The 12,589-nt window shown below is 46.3% G+C and overlaps 7 protein-coding genes; 4 read left to right on the plus strand and 3 right to left on the minus strand.

The window, feature by feature from the left end:
* Positions 1-1,444: 1,444 nt before the first annotated feature.
* Positions 1,445-2,920, plus strand: GSBLH_T00004621001 (uncharacterized protein; the record flags this gene model as incomplete). Its single annotated transcript, XM_013043557.1, has 1 exon — positions 1,445-2,920. One exon carries the CDS (start codon positions 1,445-1,447, stop codon positions 2,918-2,920), a length of 1,476 nt encoding a protein of 491 aa, XP_012899011.1.
* A 420-nt stretch (positions 2,921-3,340) lies between these two features.
* Positions 3,341-4,500, plus strand: GSBLH_T00006851001 (uncharacterized protein; the record flags this gene model as incomplete). The annotated part of the gene is given in 5 exon segments (XM_013043558.1): positions 3,341-3,442; positions 3,482-3,571; positions 3,602-4,031; positions 4,047-4,409; positions 4,436-4,500. The coding sequence occupies 5 exon segments, from the start codon at positions 3,341-3,343 to the stop codon at positions 4,498-4,500; spliced, it is 1,050 nt and encodes a 349-aa protein (XP_012899012.1).
* Positions 4,501-4,685: 185 nt separating this feature from the next.
* Positions 4,686-6,408, plus strand: GSBLH_T00004623001 (uncharacterized protein; the record flags this gene model as incomplete). The annotated part of the gene is made up of 3 exons (XM_013043559.1): positions 4,686-4,872; positions 4,908-5,463; positions 5,499-6,408. The coding sequence occupies 3 exons, from the start codon at positions 4,686-4,688 to the stop codon at positions 6,406-6,408; spliced, it is 1,653 nt and encodes a 550-aa protein (XP_012899013.1).
* Positions 6,409-6,420: 12 nt separating this feature from the next.
* On the minus strand, positions 6,421-6,992 carry GSBLH_T00004624001 (uncharacterized protein; the record flags this gene model as incomplete). The annotated part of the gene is made up of 4 exons (XM_013043560.1): positions 6,421-6,558; positions 6,592-6,815; positions 6,847-6,919; positions 6,951-6,992. The coding sequence occupies 4 exons, from the start codon at positions 6,990-6,992 to the stop codon at positions 6,421-6,423; spliced, it is 477 nt and encodes a 158-aa protein (XP_012899014.1).
* Positions 6,993-7,744: 752 nt separating this feature from the next.
* Positions 7,745-9,119, minus strand: GSBLH_T00004625001 (uncharacterized protein; the record flags this gene model as incomplete). Its single annotated transcript, XM_013043561.1, has 2 exons — positions 7,745-7,980; positions 8,021-9,119. 2 exons carry the CDS (start codon positions 9,117-9,119, stop codon positions 7,745-7,747), a joined length of 1,335 nt encoding a protein of 444 aa, XP_012899015.1.
* A 10-nt stretch (positions 9,120-9,129) lies between these two features.
* Positions 9,130-10,404, minus strand: GSBLH_T00004626001 (uncharacterized protein; the record flags this gene model as incomplete). Its single annotated transcript, XM_013043562.1, has 4 exons — positions 9,130-9,465; positions 9,686-10,185; positions 10,219-10,352; positions 10,382-10,404. The coding sequence occupies 4 exons, from the start codon at positions 10,402-10,404 to the stop codon at positions 9,130-9,132; spliced, it is 993 nt and encodes a 330-aa protein (XP_012899016.1).
* A 775-nt stretch (positions 10,405-11,179) lies between these two features.
* Positions 11,180-11,993, plus strand: GSBLH_T00004627001 (uncharacterized protein). XM_013043563.1 has 4 exons: positions 11,180-11,341; positions 11,374-11,593; positions 11,626-11,752; positions 11,787-11,993. The coding sequence occupies exons 1-4, from the start codon at positions 11,289-11,291 to the stop codon at positions 11,858-11,860; spliced, it is 474 nt and encodes a 157-aa protein (XP_012899017.1). The 5' UTR covers positions 11,180-11,288; the 3' UTR covers positions 11,861-11,993.
* Positions 11,994-12,589: the final 596 nt, after the last annotated feature.

Below are 12,589 nucleotides of genomic sequence, written 5' to 3' on the forward strand. Positions count from 1 at the left end.
TATCAGGTGATCACTCTCATGCGAATAGATTTCCATACGCTCGCCTCGAACGTGGTTTACAATACGATTAAAGTTGTGCTGATCCAGAATTTCGTCAAATGATTGGACAAAGGCAGCACAGCCATTCTCAAAGTAAGTAAACTCCCCGATTTGAACTCCACCATCATCCTCTTCGTAAGCCATTTTAAGTACTCCATTTTTGAATAAATGAACCTTCCTCCCTTTCTTCATTGTGTATTCATCTGCATGATTTCCTTGATAACACTGGAGAATATAGGTGCAGTCATTCAAAGTCATTTCTTTCGGTTTTCCAAGCGTAATATACCCATCCAAAAGAAACTCGCTTCCCTTAAGTTTATTCAATCTACCTATTCATAATGATATATCCATCGTTCCTACTACTCGATTTCATATTTCGCTCAGTGTAATATAATCGCTTTGTAACAGTGTCAATCATCAGTTTATTTCATCTCTGTATTATTTTCTGGAACTGATATTCCTTTGTCGAATAGGTTGATGCAATAAGGGATACAGTACTTTCCTCTTCACTCCAACCCTTATCATGTTCACACTAGGCTCTTCTGTCCTATATGCTCCTTATTTTTTGTATGGCAATGCGGTTATGTCACAATATTGAACTTCTCCATTTTGTTTCCTAAGTTCGGATCGTTTCTCAGTTTTCTTCTATGTGATTATGCTTGACAATATGAGGGAATACATTTTGGAACTCTATTATACGCTGAATCATCTCAGTAATCGTTTGCACTCCCTTTGATGCTATTTTCAATATGACACTAAAATTCGTCTCTGCAAATATGACTCATTTTGGATTGCAGCTCTATTTTCAACATTGTCAGGTGAGAATCCCTCTCGAAAGTGTTTACTATTGAAAATGCATCTTAGAATATACCTATTTCATTTTCGATACTGAAAATACTGCCTTGCGTACCAATCACATGCTTAACATAGATCCTGGATTGTTTCAGACCCTGTGTTACCTTGTGTGTTTTTCTCAAATCTGGTTCCTTCCATACCTTCTACCAAAGAATTGAAACGGATATTTGAATTCCCAAAAAGTATTCTTCAAACAAACCATCTGAACTACCGAAATTCGAATTCGTTCAAATTACCTCCTGCCTAGATTCGACTCACAAATACCTTACTCACATAACAGAATTGTCACTTTTTTTATATTATGTCTCCATGGGATAATATTCCGTTCAAAAGCGTACAGCGTATTCGCAAGAATATTATGATATGGTTTTATCGTCGATGCAAGGTACCTGCCCGTGTGCTGCTATTCGCCATTGTAGTTTGTATAATATTTGTCTATTCATTTCTTAACAATAATATTTTGCGCGTATCGGAGGAGTTAGTGAATTTGCAAAACCAAGTGGATGTTGTTGAGTCTTTTCGCTCCGAAAAGATAAACTTTGAAAATCCTATGGATATAGCTGTTCCTTCCAGTAATACGGAAGTTCCTTCGGTCATTTCAGTCCAGGAGAGTGATACCGAAGAAAAGTCAGCCACAAGCGTGCACCATCTGCGCGAAGAGAAGAAACCGGTGGGGAGTGAGACCCCAACGGCTGCTCAAGTGCAGATTGCTGGTACGTTATCCCAAATCATGCCTATATCTTTGGAAGGGAAATCTGACTTTGATGCAAGTTATGTTTTCAGATATTCTGCTTTTGTCCTTCCTCCTCCTTTTACGTATGTTAAAAGTAGACGCAGGACCCTTCCAGGGATTTCCAGCTATTTCCAAGAATTGGCAAGTTACAAACGTGATAAGTGCAAGAACGAGGATATTTGTGCCCATCCCTCTCACTATGTGAGCTTGTTTACTGATTTTACTGCTGCCGACATTGAGAATATGAAGGAGAGGGACTACATTGTCTTCTTTCAGAAAGAGTACATTCGAGGAAGAGTCGATGTGGTGAGCAACGGAGAACTCCCATTTACCTATGACTGTGGCTGCTTTTCGGACCATTCCAAAGCTCTTTCCTCGTCCTTGCAGCGTCCCTACAAGGTGCCGGGGACAGTGGTCTTTTTATTAGTTCCGAATGGAGCCACAATCCATCATTTTATCGACAGTGTTCTTCCCAAACTGGTCCAGCTGGAAGCCTTTCTCGGCGACGCCTCCTTCCGTTATCTGCTAGATTTGTCTCCACAGTACACGCTGGTGAAAGCACTTCTCGAGCGGCTAGGAATTCATGCAGACCAGTTGCTCGATTATCGAAGCATTAAACACTTGGGAGATGGAATTTCTGCAGAGAGGCTTGTGATTCCTTGCAATACGCCTCCTCTGCATCCCTATTTGTGGCAGCGTGCGCAGTACTTGCTGCAGCTCCCGCATATCGTGAATCCTTCCTTGTTTACCAAAAACACAATTCTTTATTTGTCTCGAAGAAAGGGAACGATTGGAGGTGGGCGAAAAGTTGTAAACGAGGCCGTGCTGGAAGGCCAGCTCAAGCAATTCGCTGCAGAGCACGGCTATCGGTACGTCCCCTTCTTCCATACAGACTACAATGACGCTGACTCGTTGATGCAGCTGTGGTCGTCCGCTGCAGCAGTGATTGGTCCGCATGGAGGAGCGTTTAGCAATATCTTGTTTGCACAGAAGGGATGTTTGGTGATCGAGTTTCTTCCGAATGGGGCCATCTTTACCGGCTCCACGTTCAAAGAGCACCTGTCTACCTATCAGCAAGCGATGCTATTGGGCCATCGGTATTTTGCCGTCATGTCGCCCTTTACGAAGCGGGATGATATGACTGTGAATGTGGAAGAAGTTATGAATATTTTAGAAAAGTCGTTGTCTTTATATTGTGTTTTCCAAACCAAACTAATTCTATTACTTCATTTCCAGTCTTTGGCTGATCTCTATCACGAATGGTTCGGCCATTCCTCACAACGAATGGAATGAGTTATTTTGCTTTGAATACCCTTGCACAAACATGTAAAACGAAATTTTCACTTCCTTTCTTGCTTTACATCAAACGACTATTCTTGCTGACTTTGTTCTTCATCTGCTTTTCACTAATTTCTAATGATAATATTCCAACATCCTTGTATGGAAGCGATACAGCTCATAATGAGAAATGTCGGTAATCTCTTGTCTAGAAGAATACCAGTTCATTTGGACTCTACTAGATTCTCGTCTTGTGCTCTCGAAATAGGACCTTATGATGTTCTAGACAGTTATAACAATCTTGTTCTTAATATCACAGTAATCTATGGAACTCTTACCATGTGGGATTACCACTGTGCCTGCGCCTCCACAACATACATGGATACACCTTTGATATTAAACTGATGTGCTATTTCCTCATTTCTTTTTATATCTATGAGCAATTATCTTTGTTCAGGAATTGATTTGGGAGACGATGTCTCTGTGAGTGGTATTTTTTTTGAAAACCGTTCTGAACCCGAAAAGTCGTGTGTTGTTGTAACAGCGGATCGAAATGGATCGAAATTTCCAGTGTAGGACATGGTTAGGCTAAATCTTTACTTCTTTAGTACATCCGTTGCATTTGCTGATAAAGAGCGATTATCCGCCGAAGCTTCGCGATTGATAGTATAAATGATGTGGTTTCTGAATACCTAGTGCCGCCCGGACTACTCGGCCATCTGTCATAATTTGAGAGCTGTGATCCATTGTCAAATATCAGAGATTCAAGAGGAGACGCTGAAGTGTTTTCCTTCGATGAAATCGGATAAAGACGGATTTGTAATCTATGAAGTTCCGTTTGCTGGAAAGAAGATACAATTCACCCCAGAGCATTTACTAGGTAGTTACGCTGCCGACCGGATACGTGATATCAAGGCGGAGCGCCATTTGGATGATTTGAGATTGGTGCTTTCCGTTCCGTCGTATTTTACCGAAGAGCAGATCAGTCACTTCCAGCTGGGATTGAATATAGCGCAAATTAGTCAATACACTCTGATTCACAACATCGATTCCATCGCTGTGGCGTACAGCTACATGAAAGCTCTCCACAAGGAGTTCTCTTCTCCTCGCACCGTTCTCTTCGTGGGTATGGATTTCTTAGCGGCCGAAGCCTGCGTGATTCGCTTCAGCAATGACTCTTACGACATTCTTTCTTACGAATTCACGCCGAACGTTGGCACGCAAAGAATCAACTCCCTCATCTTCCACGAGGTCGAGAAGAATTATAAGGATATAATGGAGACGCAGAGCGGCTTCGAGGAGCTTCCGTTCGTGTATTCGAAGATCGCCGCGAAGGTAATGGAGTGTCGAAATCAGTTTTTGCCGTCGTTTTCGGAGTTCGAAGCGACGATTCCGGAGATTTTGGAGGATAAGGACTTCCCGTTTGTTGTGGAATACGCGTCGTTGAGCGAGCGGATTGAAGAGGAAGGATTGAGCGAAGTGTTCTGCGGGATGGTGAAGAAATGTGTGGAGAAAGCGGGGAATGTGAAGCTGGATTGCGTGGAGCCGATGAATCAAAATGTGTTTATGACACCGTTTTTGACCCGTTTGAATGAATTGATGAAGAGTAGTGGGCAGAATATATCCTTATGATGAATTGAATGAATTGAAAGAGTTGAATGAATTGAATGAATAACTTGAATGACTTGAATGTATGACTTGGCTTTTTGATTGTTCACTGAATCATCCATTCAATGCTCGGTTGGTTCCTTTATTCCACGTCGAATTAAAGCCTGGCTCCATGTTTATCATCGATCAGGTCATGCAAGGCAACGCAAAATTCGCCTTCTTCTGCGAGAACTACGGAAAGCCCGAGCTGCAATCCATTCTCTCCCCCATCTGCAACTCCGTAAAACCGATCTGCTGTCTCTGGAACGCCGTCAAAGCGCCCAACGCCGCCTCCGCGCCACGCTCTCTCGACGCTTTATGTACCCACACACACACTCTTCCAATTCATCGCTAGTCGCAGCCCACGCCTCCGATTTAGCGGCCGCGAAGCAGCTCGAAGCGTCCATTCTGGTTTCAAACCAGGAGCAATCGAACATCAAAAGCTGGCAGAACTCCTTTTCCACGATGCTGAATCAAATCAACTCGCTGGTCCGCGGGGAAAAAGTCTCCGCGGACGGCGTCGTGAATGAATACGCGTTGAACCAGGTCCAAATGCTGAGCATGATCGCCGAGGCCAACGAATGGTTCGTCAAAGCGACGCAGTCGAACGCCAGCGGCGAAGAATACCGCGAGATGTGCGAGAAATATCAGAAATCGTTCGACGAGGCGATGAGCGCGTTCCACGAAAAGCGCGAGAAAGAACTCGAAGAGGAGCGCAAGCGGAAGGAGGAAGAAGCCAGACAGGCGGAGCTCGAGCGGCAGAAGAAGCGGCTGGCCGAAGAGGAGGAGCGTCGCGCGATGCAGAAGGCGATGGTTCTCCACTGGCGCGAGATCAACGAGAACACCTACTATCTCTCGCGGTACGTTTCGCAAGAAGACGTGGAGTTCTGGCTCCAGAACCACAATCGCGTGTACTTCTCTCTCCTCTCCTCGCCTCATCGCGTAGAATCGAAGTGGGAAACCATCCCTCTGCGTTCTCCGACCTCCACCTCGCGCTCACGCTCTCCGACTACCAGATCAGCACCGAAGAGGAGCTCAGTCGCCGCGCCTACCGCCTTCCTCTCAACGCCGAATGCACCGCTCCGCGTCTCTCCGACTCCAAGCCGCTTCTCTCGCGGAACTTCGTCCGCATGGCGCCGACACTGTTCTACGACGGCGATCTCTGCGAGGGCGTTCCGCACGGCGTGGGCACGCTGATCGACGCCACGCTGCAGCAAGTGGTCTATCAGGGCCAGTGGGACCACGGCGTGTTCCACGGCCAGGGCACGCGGTATGAGCGCGGCGCGCTGGTGCAGAGCGGAGAGTTCGAGAAGGGCGCGCTGATGCAAGGACGGTGGATCCAGTCGTCCGGCGCGATCTGGGTGGGAACGTTCCAGAACCAGTTCTTGACGAGTGGACGGATGGTGCTGCCGTCGGGCCTGTGGATCGAGGGAAAGTGGAAGGAAGGCCGGCCGATGGGGGAGTGCACGGTGCACGTGGCGAACGCGATCAAGGATCTGAATTACGATTTCGATCATGCGGACGAGATCACGAGGTATAATGTGATGGTGCTGGAAGACCGCGTGTACTACCATAACAAGTATTTGCTGGATCAGAACCCGATCTTCCTGTTCTACTTCAATGGAGATGTGTTCATTGGGAAGGCGAACGGAAAGGACGAGCCGGTGAACGGATTGTACTACTATCTGTACAACAACCTCTACCAGAAGTTCAGCATCGGCAGCGGATTCCATGACGAGAATCTGAAGGATGTGACTTATTGCCCGATCCTGCCCATTAAGCAGTTTGACCTGGTGCTGCAGCACGAGCAGAAGAAGTTGTGTGTTTGTTTCCAACCAACAAAGCGTAGTGAATAGAGCTAAAATGAACTACATCGGTACTTCGATGTCCAGACACAGGATCTGGTCATGGTTTTCATCGAACATTTCAGCGTGGATACCATAAACGCCACTCAGAGGCGTTACAGAGAATTCCGCACTCTCCTGAAGCGTGATTTGGCCCTTTTCCTGAACATCAACTCACTGACAAAACACACATACTTGAGGGCACTTCAGACCCGTAATATAAATATGACCCGTCCAGAATGGCAGATTAATCACAGAATCCTCGCACAAGTCACCATTCTTCCACAACACGGTCAATTTGTTAAATGAAGCACTCAGTTTCCATGTTGCTCCCTTGTTGATGGTCTTCGACAGCGTCCCAGTCGCATTCACAACGGTAACAACTCTGGGTTGAACAGGATTGGGGGAAATGGAAACATCTACATATCACAAACACCCTTCATCCCGTACCATCGATCCTACCAATCGCACCCGGCTCCGAACACATAGAGTAAGTAATCGGACCAGGGGTGGCAAGGCATACCTAAAATGAGTATGGACAATGAGAAAAGTACGGAAAATGTCAAGAGAGCAATAAGGAAAAGAGTCGGCTGCATTTTTGTGGTGATGAAACACAACCCTTCCTCGTTGTTCAAACAAACAAACAGATAAACACGCTACTGTGACTCGCTTCTTGTTTCGTTGCTCAACATCGCGTTTAAATAACGAGAATTCCGATATGACACAAAAACTGTTCCGTTCTCTTGTTTTGGGATTGTATAATGATGACTAATCACGACGAAAGGTGCAGGGACATAGACATGGTCTTTGATCTCCTGCCTTCGACTCTTTCTCCATTGCTGAAGCGCAGACTGCAACTGGCGCAGCTCCTTCGTAATTCCCTACATGAAAAGTAATCTTCGCTTGTACTCGAAGGGCATTCCTATCCATAGGTTCCGTAATCGGGCTGAAAAGGTTTGCTGCAGACAGAGGCTCTGATTATTATGCAAATTTCCATCCAAACGATTGTCTATTCCTGCCCCTCTTTGCTCTTGGTTCCTTAGAGTCTATTCTAATATAGATGTATTTGCTACGTACAGTACTTCCATTTGCAACCTCTTGCGGCTGTTGCTGTTCCAATGACTGCTTCTGTGTTTCGCCAGACGCTGTGCTGTTCGAACTCGTACTCATCGCAGCAGAATTTGAAACAAACACCAAAATGCACCAAGCAGCAATACTTTTGTAGACATGTTCTTTCCTTGGGAACGTGGACCGGCTTCAATAGCGGCTGTTCCACATTCTCTCCTGCCTCTCCAGCCGGAACCTCCTGCACAATGGGTTTCCGATCGGGAATGCTCTATCCGTGACATCATCCCTTTATCCCCACATCCACCGCTCTGGCCAGCTGCTCAAACGTCGTATTCACGTCGTACAGCAACTCCGGATCCACCTTCGCGCCATAGTATTGCTCGAGCACGCCCTGCAACTGGGCTCTTCGCAACGAATCCACATTCATCATCTCCAAAGTGTCGTTCGGCGTCACCATATACGACTGCGTCCCGCACAGCGAGCACACGTCCTCGAGCAGCGTGCTACGCAGCTGTTCTCCGTGTAGCGCCAACTATATGAGAGAAAACGTGGAAACGGACCGTATCGATGCCGTCGAGCTGCGAAGGCAGCGTGCTTTGAATCGATTTCGCTGCTGTGGCCTGCGAATTCTCCGCTTTGTTTGAAGAGTTTTCTTGTTCTTGTTCTTGTTCTTGTTCTTCTTGTGTGGGCAGATCGATGAACTGCTGTCGATACACAATCTGCAGCGTTCCGTTGCGATATTCGTCGAGCACGCGATGTCGACTGATCTTTCCGCTCGTCGTTTTCGGAATCGTTTTCGGTCGAATCACCACGATTTCGCTCGGAACCAGCCCGTTTTCCTCCGCGATCACCTGCCGCAGCTGCGTTACCACCGTTTCCACGGTTTCTCCGGTTCTCACGGCGTCTCGGAGCTCGAGAACGACGACAAGCGATTCCTGCCCGTTGCGTGGAACGGCGATGGCGGCGACGGCGCCGGGTTTGACCTGTGGAAGCAGGCAGCAGGCCTGTTCGATGTCTTGTGGGTAATAATTGCGGCCTCGCACGATGAGCAGATCTTTGGCTCGGCCACACACGTACAGTTCGCCGTTCTGTGTCACAAACAAACAATCAAATCCAACGTGGAGGAACCCCAAGTCCCCCGTCGACAGCCACACGCCCGACGCTCCCCTCAGTTCCACCGTGAAGCTCGCGCGGTTATCGGGGTAATACCCGCGCGCCACCGACCCCGACTGCACGTGGATCTCCCCCACGCGATCCTCGCCGCAAATCGACGCTTCCCGCGCGATCGCGATCCGGATTCCCGCGTTTTTCGACGCATTGCCGCAGGAAAACAACTCCCGGACCTCCAGTTTCTCCAGTTTCTCTAGTTTCTCCGGTTCCACCGATTCCTCTGATTTCTCCGGTTTCTCCGGTTTCTCGGTTGGAGGGGAGGTTTCCCCGGTTGGTTCCACGATTTCGTGGGCCGGGTGGTGTGGATCTGTTGTTTCCCGCGGTTTTTCATTGTTCTGCAGGGTGGATTCGTGTGGTTTTGGATCGCTATTATCTGCGGATTCCCGCGGTTTAGTTCTGTTCGGAGCGTCTCGCGTGTCTGGCGTTTCGTTCTCCTCATTCAAATCGCGCTGTTGGAGAACGCAAATTTCCCCGCTTTGCTCCATCTTCGCGCGGTCAACGGTCAAAATGGTGTGTCCGCCGTCGCTGACGTAGACGCAGCACTCGGCCAGGCCGTATCCGCCCACGAGGGCCTCGCTGCGCAGCCCGAAAGGCTTCAATTGCGCGGCGAATTGGCGCATGGTGAGCGTGGAAATGGGCTCGGCGGCGTTGAAAATGTGGCGGACAGAGCGAAGATCGAAGCGATGGCGGTAGGCGCAGAGGGAGAGCTTGCGAAGGAGAAGGGAGTAGGCGAAGTTGGGGCCTTGGAGATGGGTGGCGCGGTAGCGAGAAATGAGGAGAAGCCAGAGACAAGGATCGGCGATGAAGGCGAGCGGAGAGAAGTAGATGCCACTACCCCCACAGTGAATCAAAGAAACAAGATTGGAACACAATGGGAACACAATGGGAACACAATGGTGAGCAGTAATCACTCATTAACACAAACGGAACACAAATGAACAATAATCACTAATTCACAAAAATAGAACACAAACAGAACAATAATGAACACAAATAGACATCATTGGAACACTTTGGAACACATTGGATCCAGGTAGCAAGGGATATGTACAGGAGGCAGAGCGATGATCCGATCAAACCCATATCGTGATATTGGGGAAGCCAACTCACGACGATGGAAGAAGAATCGGCGTGCAGAGCGGAGATGATGATGTCCATGTTGCAGTGAAGGTTGGAAATGGCGATCATGACGCCTTTCGGGAAGGAAGTGCTTCCGGAAGTGTATTGAAGGAAGCAGAGGGATGACGCAGGGAAGGAGAGAGCAGGTTCGTCTAGAGGATGATTTGGCTTGCGAATGAAAACCGTCCGGAATCTCACAGGGAGAAAGGTCCGATACATAGCTATCCGTACAGCGCCATGTCACGGAAGGCCACTCGCTACTAATGCGAGAAAACACGTTCTTTATGTCCGCTAACTGCTTCACCCTCATATACTCACTAGATTTAATGCGATTTCGATAAATAAAAAACTTGTTGCACAATACAACAGAGGCGGAGCAATTCTTTTGAATTCCTGCAAATAAGTGGATGTTCTTCTTCGCTCCACTCGGGTCTTAGAAATCAAAAGAAAATCCAAAAAGCGTACACGGAGGATAAACAGGGACAGCGACGATTCCTGCCCTCAAACAACTCAGAAAAACGATAAGAAAGTCGATACAGGGTGGATATACCAATAGAACAGTGTCCCCTCTTGCAATCCTACAAATTACACTATTTCTACTATACTACATCCACTCATTTACAAGGACTTGGGAGAGACGGTATGTGACATAGTTTAATTGCTAATTCATGATCATCACCTCGCATTCTTACAGAATACGTGCAGCTAGTCACTTCTTTTCCAGAATTATTACAATAACGAAGCGCAACCTACACGATTACCTAAAAGCAAGAGATTCATTCCTTATCTGGCTGTACGTTTGCCCAATGCCTTAGTCTCTTAATTAAAAAGTTTCCTTTCTCTGTTTCTTCCATAAAGTTAGATTTTTCTATTTGCCTTCATAAAGGTTCAAAGAGAAAGTTGGGTCTGTGTTGTATCGTTTCATAAAGTGTTTGCGCAAAATTTGTAAAAAGTGTGCCACTTTGACAAGGGTGCAAACGAAGAATCGAGTCAAAGAAATGGAATGCCGGATATGGCAAAGCCCTATTTCATCCATCCTTACTCCGAAGAGTGACATCACATGGAAACTTCGAGTTGCAAAACGGTGTCTATGTGCATGCTTCACAAACGCACCAACAATCAGCAACGAAAACGGACAATAGGAGCAAAAACAGTTAAAGCAACCACACTTTCCATTGACACCAATCCCCTCATTTGCCATACAAGAAAAGAACAGACCAATAGAGAAGACGACCCATCAACTTTCATATTAATCCCTCTTCCTACAATCCTTTTTTCCATGGGGGTGCAATTTTGTATATACAAACAATTAGGAGTTTCATTTTTACATAGGCAAATGACTGGCGCTTCCGCCACTGAGATGTACAGTGATCAGGTCACTCCATGATAATTGTGTCACCCTATTTCCTTCAAAATCTTTTTAAAGCTGTACTTGTATTCTATTAGTTATGTTTCGCCTATTGCAGAGAAAGGTCCTAGAAAATCCTGAGCTGGTTACCAGCCTCCTATCTTCTTCTTTTGCTTTTAGTTGTACAATGTTGGTAGGAGACGCGGTGGCTCAGAAAATGTCTCCTCAGGCCAAACCATTGTATTTCGTAAAGGTTAGTTCCTGATGGGTAGTGATTTCAAACGGTTTGCCTGTGTTGGGATTTCTAGTTTTTGCATCTCCGGACCCTTATCCTTTACCGTGAACCGAATCGTCCACAAGCTTTATCCTGGATCTGGACATTACTCTCTTCTGAAAAGAATTTGTGTTACTTCGAGTCTTTCTCCTTTGATGATTGCTGCGGGGATTATTCCTTCTGTCTATCTCCAAACGGGTGATTCCGAAACAGTTCGAGTAGATGTTGTTGCGGGAGTGGTTACCGATAGCACCGTGTCATTAACCGTGTGCCCCTGAACTGGTTCGTTTCACTTATCTTTTTAACCCCTTTTACTTATTTCCATAGCCGGTATGTTACTCAGCGTCTCCAAAAAGTGACGCGAACGACATACAACAGTAGGGAGTTTGGTTTTGGGGGCTGACTGTGTAGTGTTCTATAGTTCTTTTATGGCTACCCGGAATAATCCGAAATCCGAGGAGATCGTTATTGATCTGCTCCTTTAACAACAGCAACAACTGATTGAGCATTCCTGAATTGAACCGTAATTAGATAATGAAAAGAAAAAAGTCTTCGTTAATACTCTGATTTATACGCAACTATTGATATGAACGCCTGATTGAATCGTAATTAGTATAACCTGTTTGTTGGAAAGCTGCGAATATTGGAATGATAAGGGCTCTTGTGTGGAAAGGACCACCCGCAGTGGACTGGATTACCGTACAAGTTGAAAGCAGTTTAAATGGAAGTATGTCAATGATGGTCCCAAAAATCGGTATCGGAGGAGTTTTATAGCTCCTTTCTCTTCTCCTTCTATCGAGAGCGCGAAATGAGTCCATTTGTGATTCTGGCATTTTTTGAAATTCGACGCCTACACGTTTCCATTGCCCATGTTAAACCCATTTTTGAGGTTAGAATTGAAAGTTCGCAACGAAAGACAAGGGGGTTTCGTTGACACAAATTATCTAGTTTTACCATTAAAAAGGTGTTGTTGTTGACAACAACTTGAGTCTCTAGTCTGTCTATTTAGTCTCTGCATCGATAGGGAACTTGTTGCTTACCTTTTTATTTGTTATTGTCTGTTTTTTTGTATAACCATGTGGAACGGTCAAGACAGTCCAATTTCTATGGACCCTAAAGAAAAGCTATCTCAAAGTCCAATTACAGCAGTGAACGAGTGCTTCAGTGAACTTGAGTTGTGTGGGCTTATTCTGTAGATTGCCATTGCAAAATTA

This window comes from Blastocystis hominis, assembly GCF_000151665.1.
Source record: "Blastocystis hominis, Singapore isolate B (sub-type 7) whole genome shotgun sequence assembly, scaffold_7".
NCBI classification, from domain to species: domain Eukaryota; class Bigyra; order Opalinata; family Blastocystidae; genus Blastocystis; species Blastocystis hominis.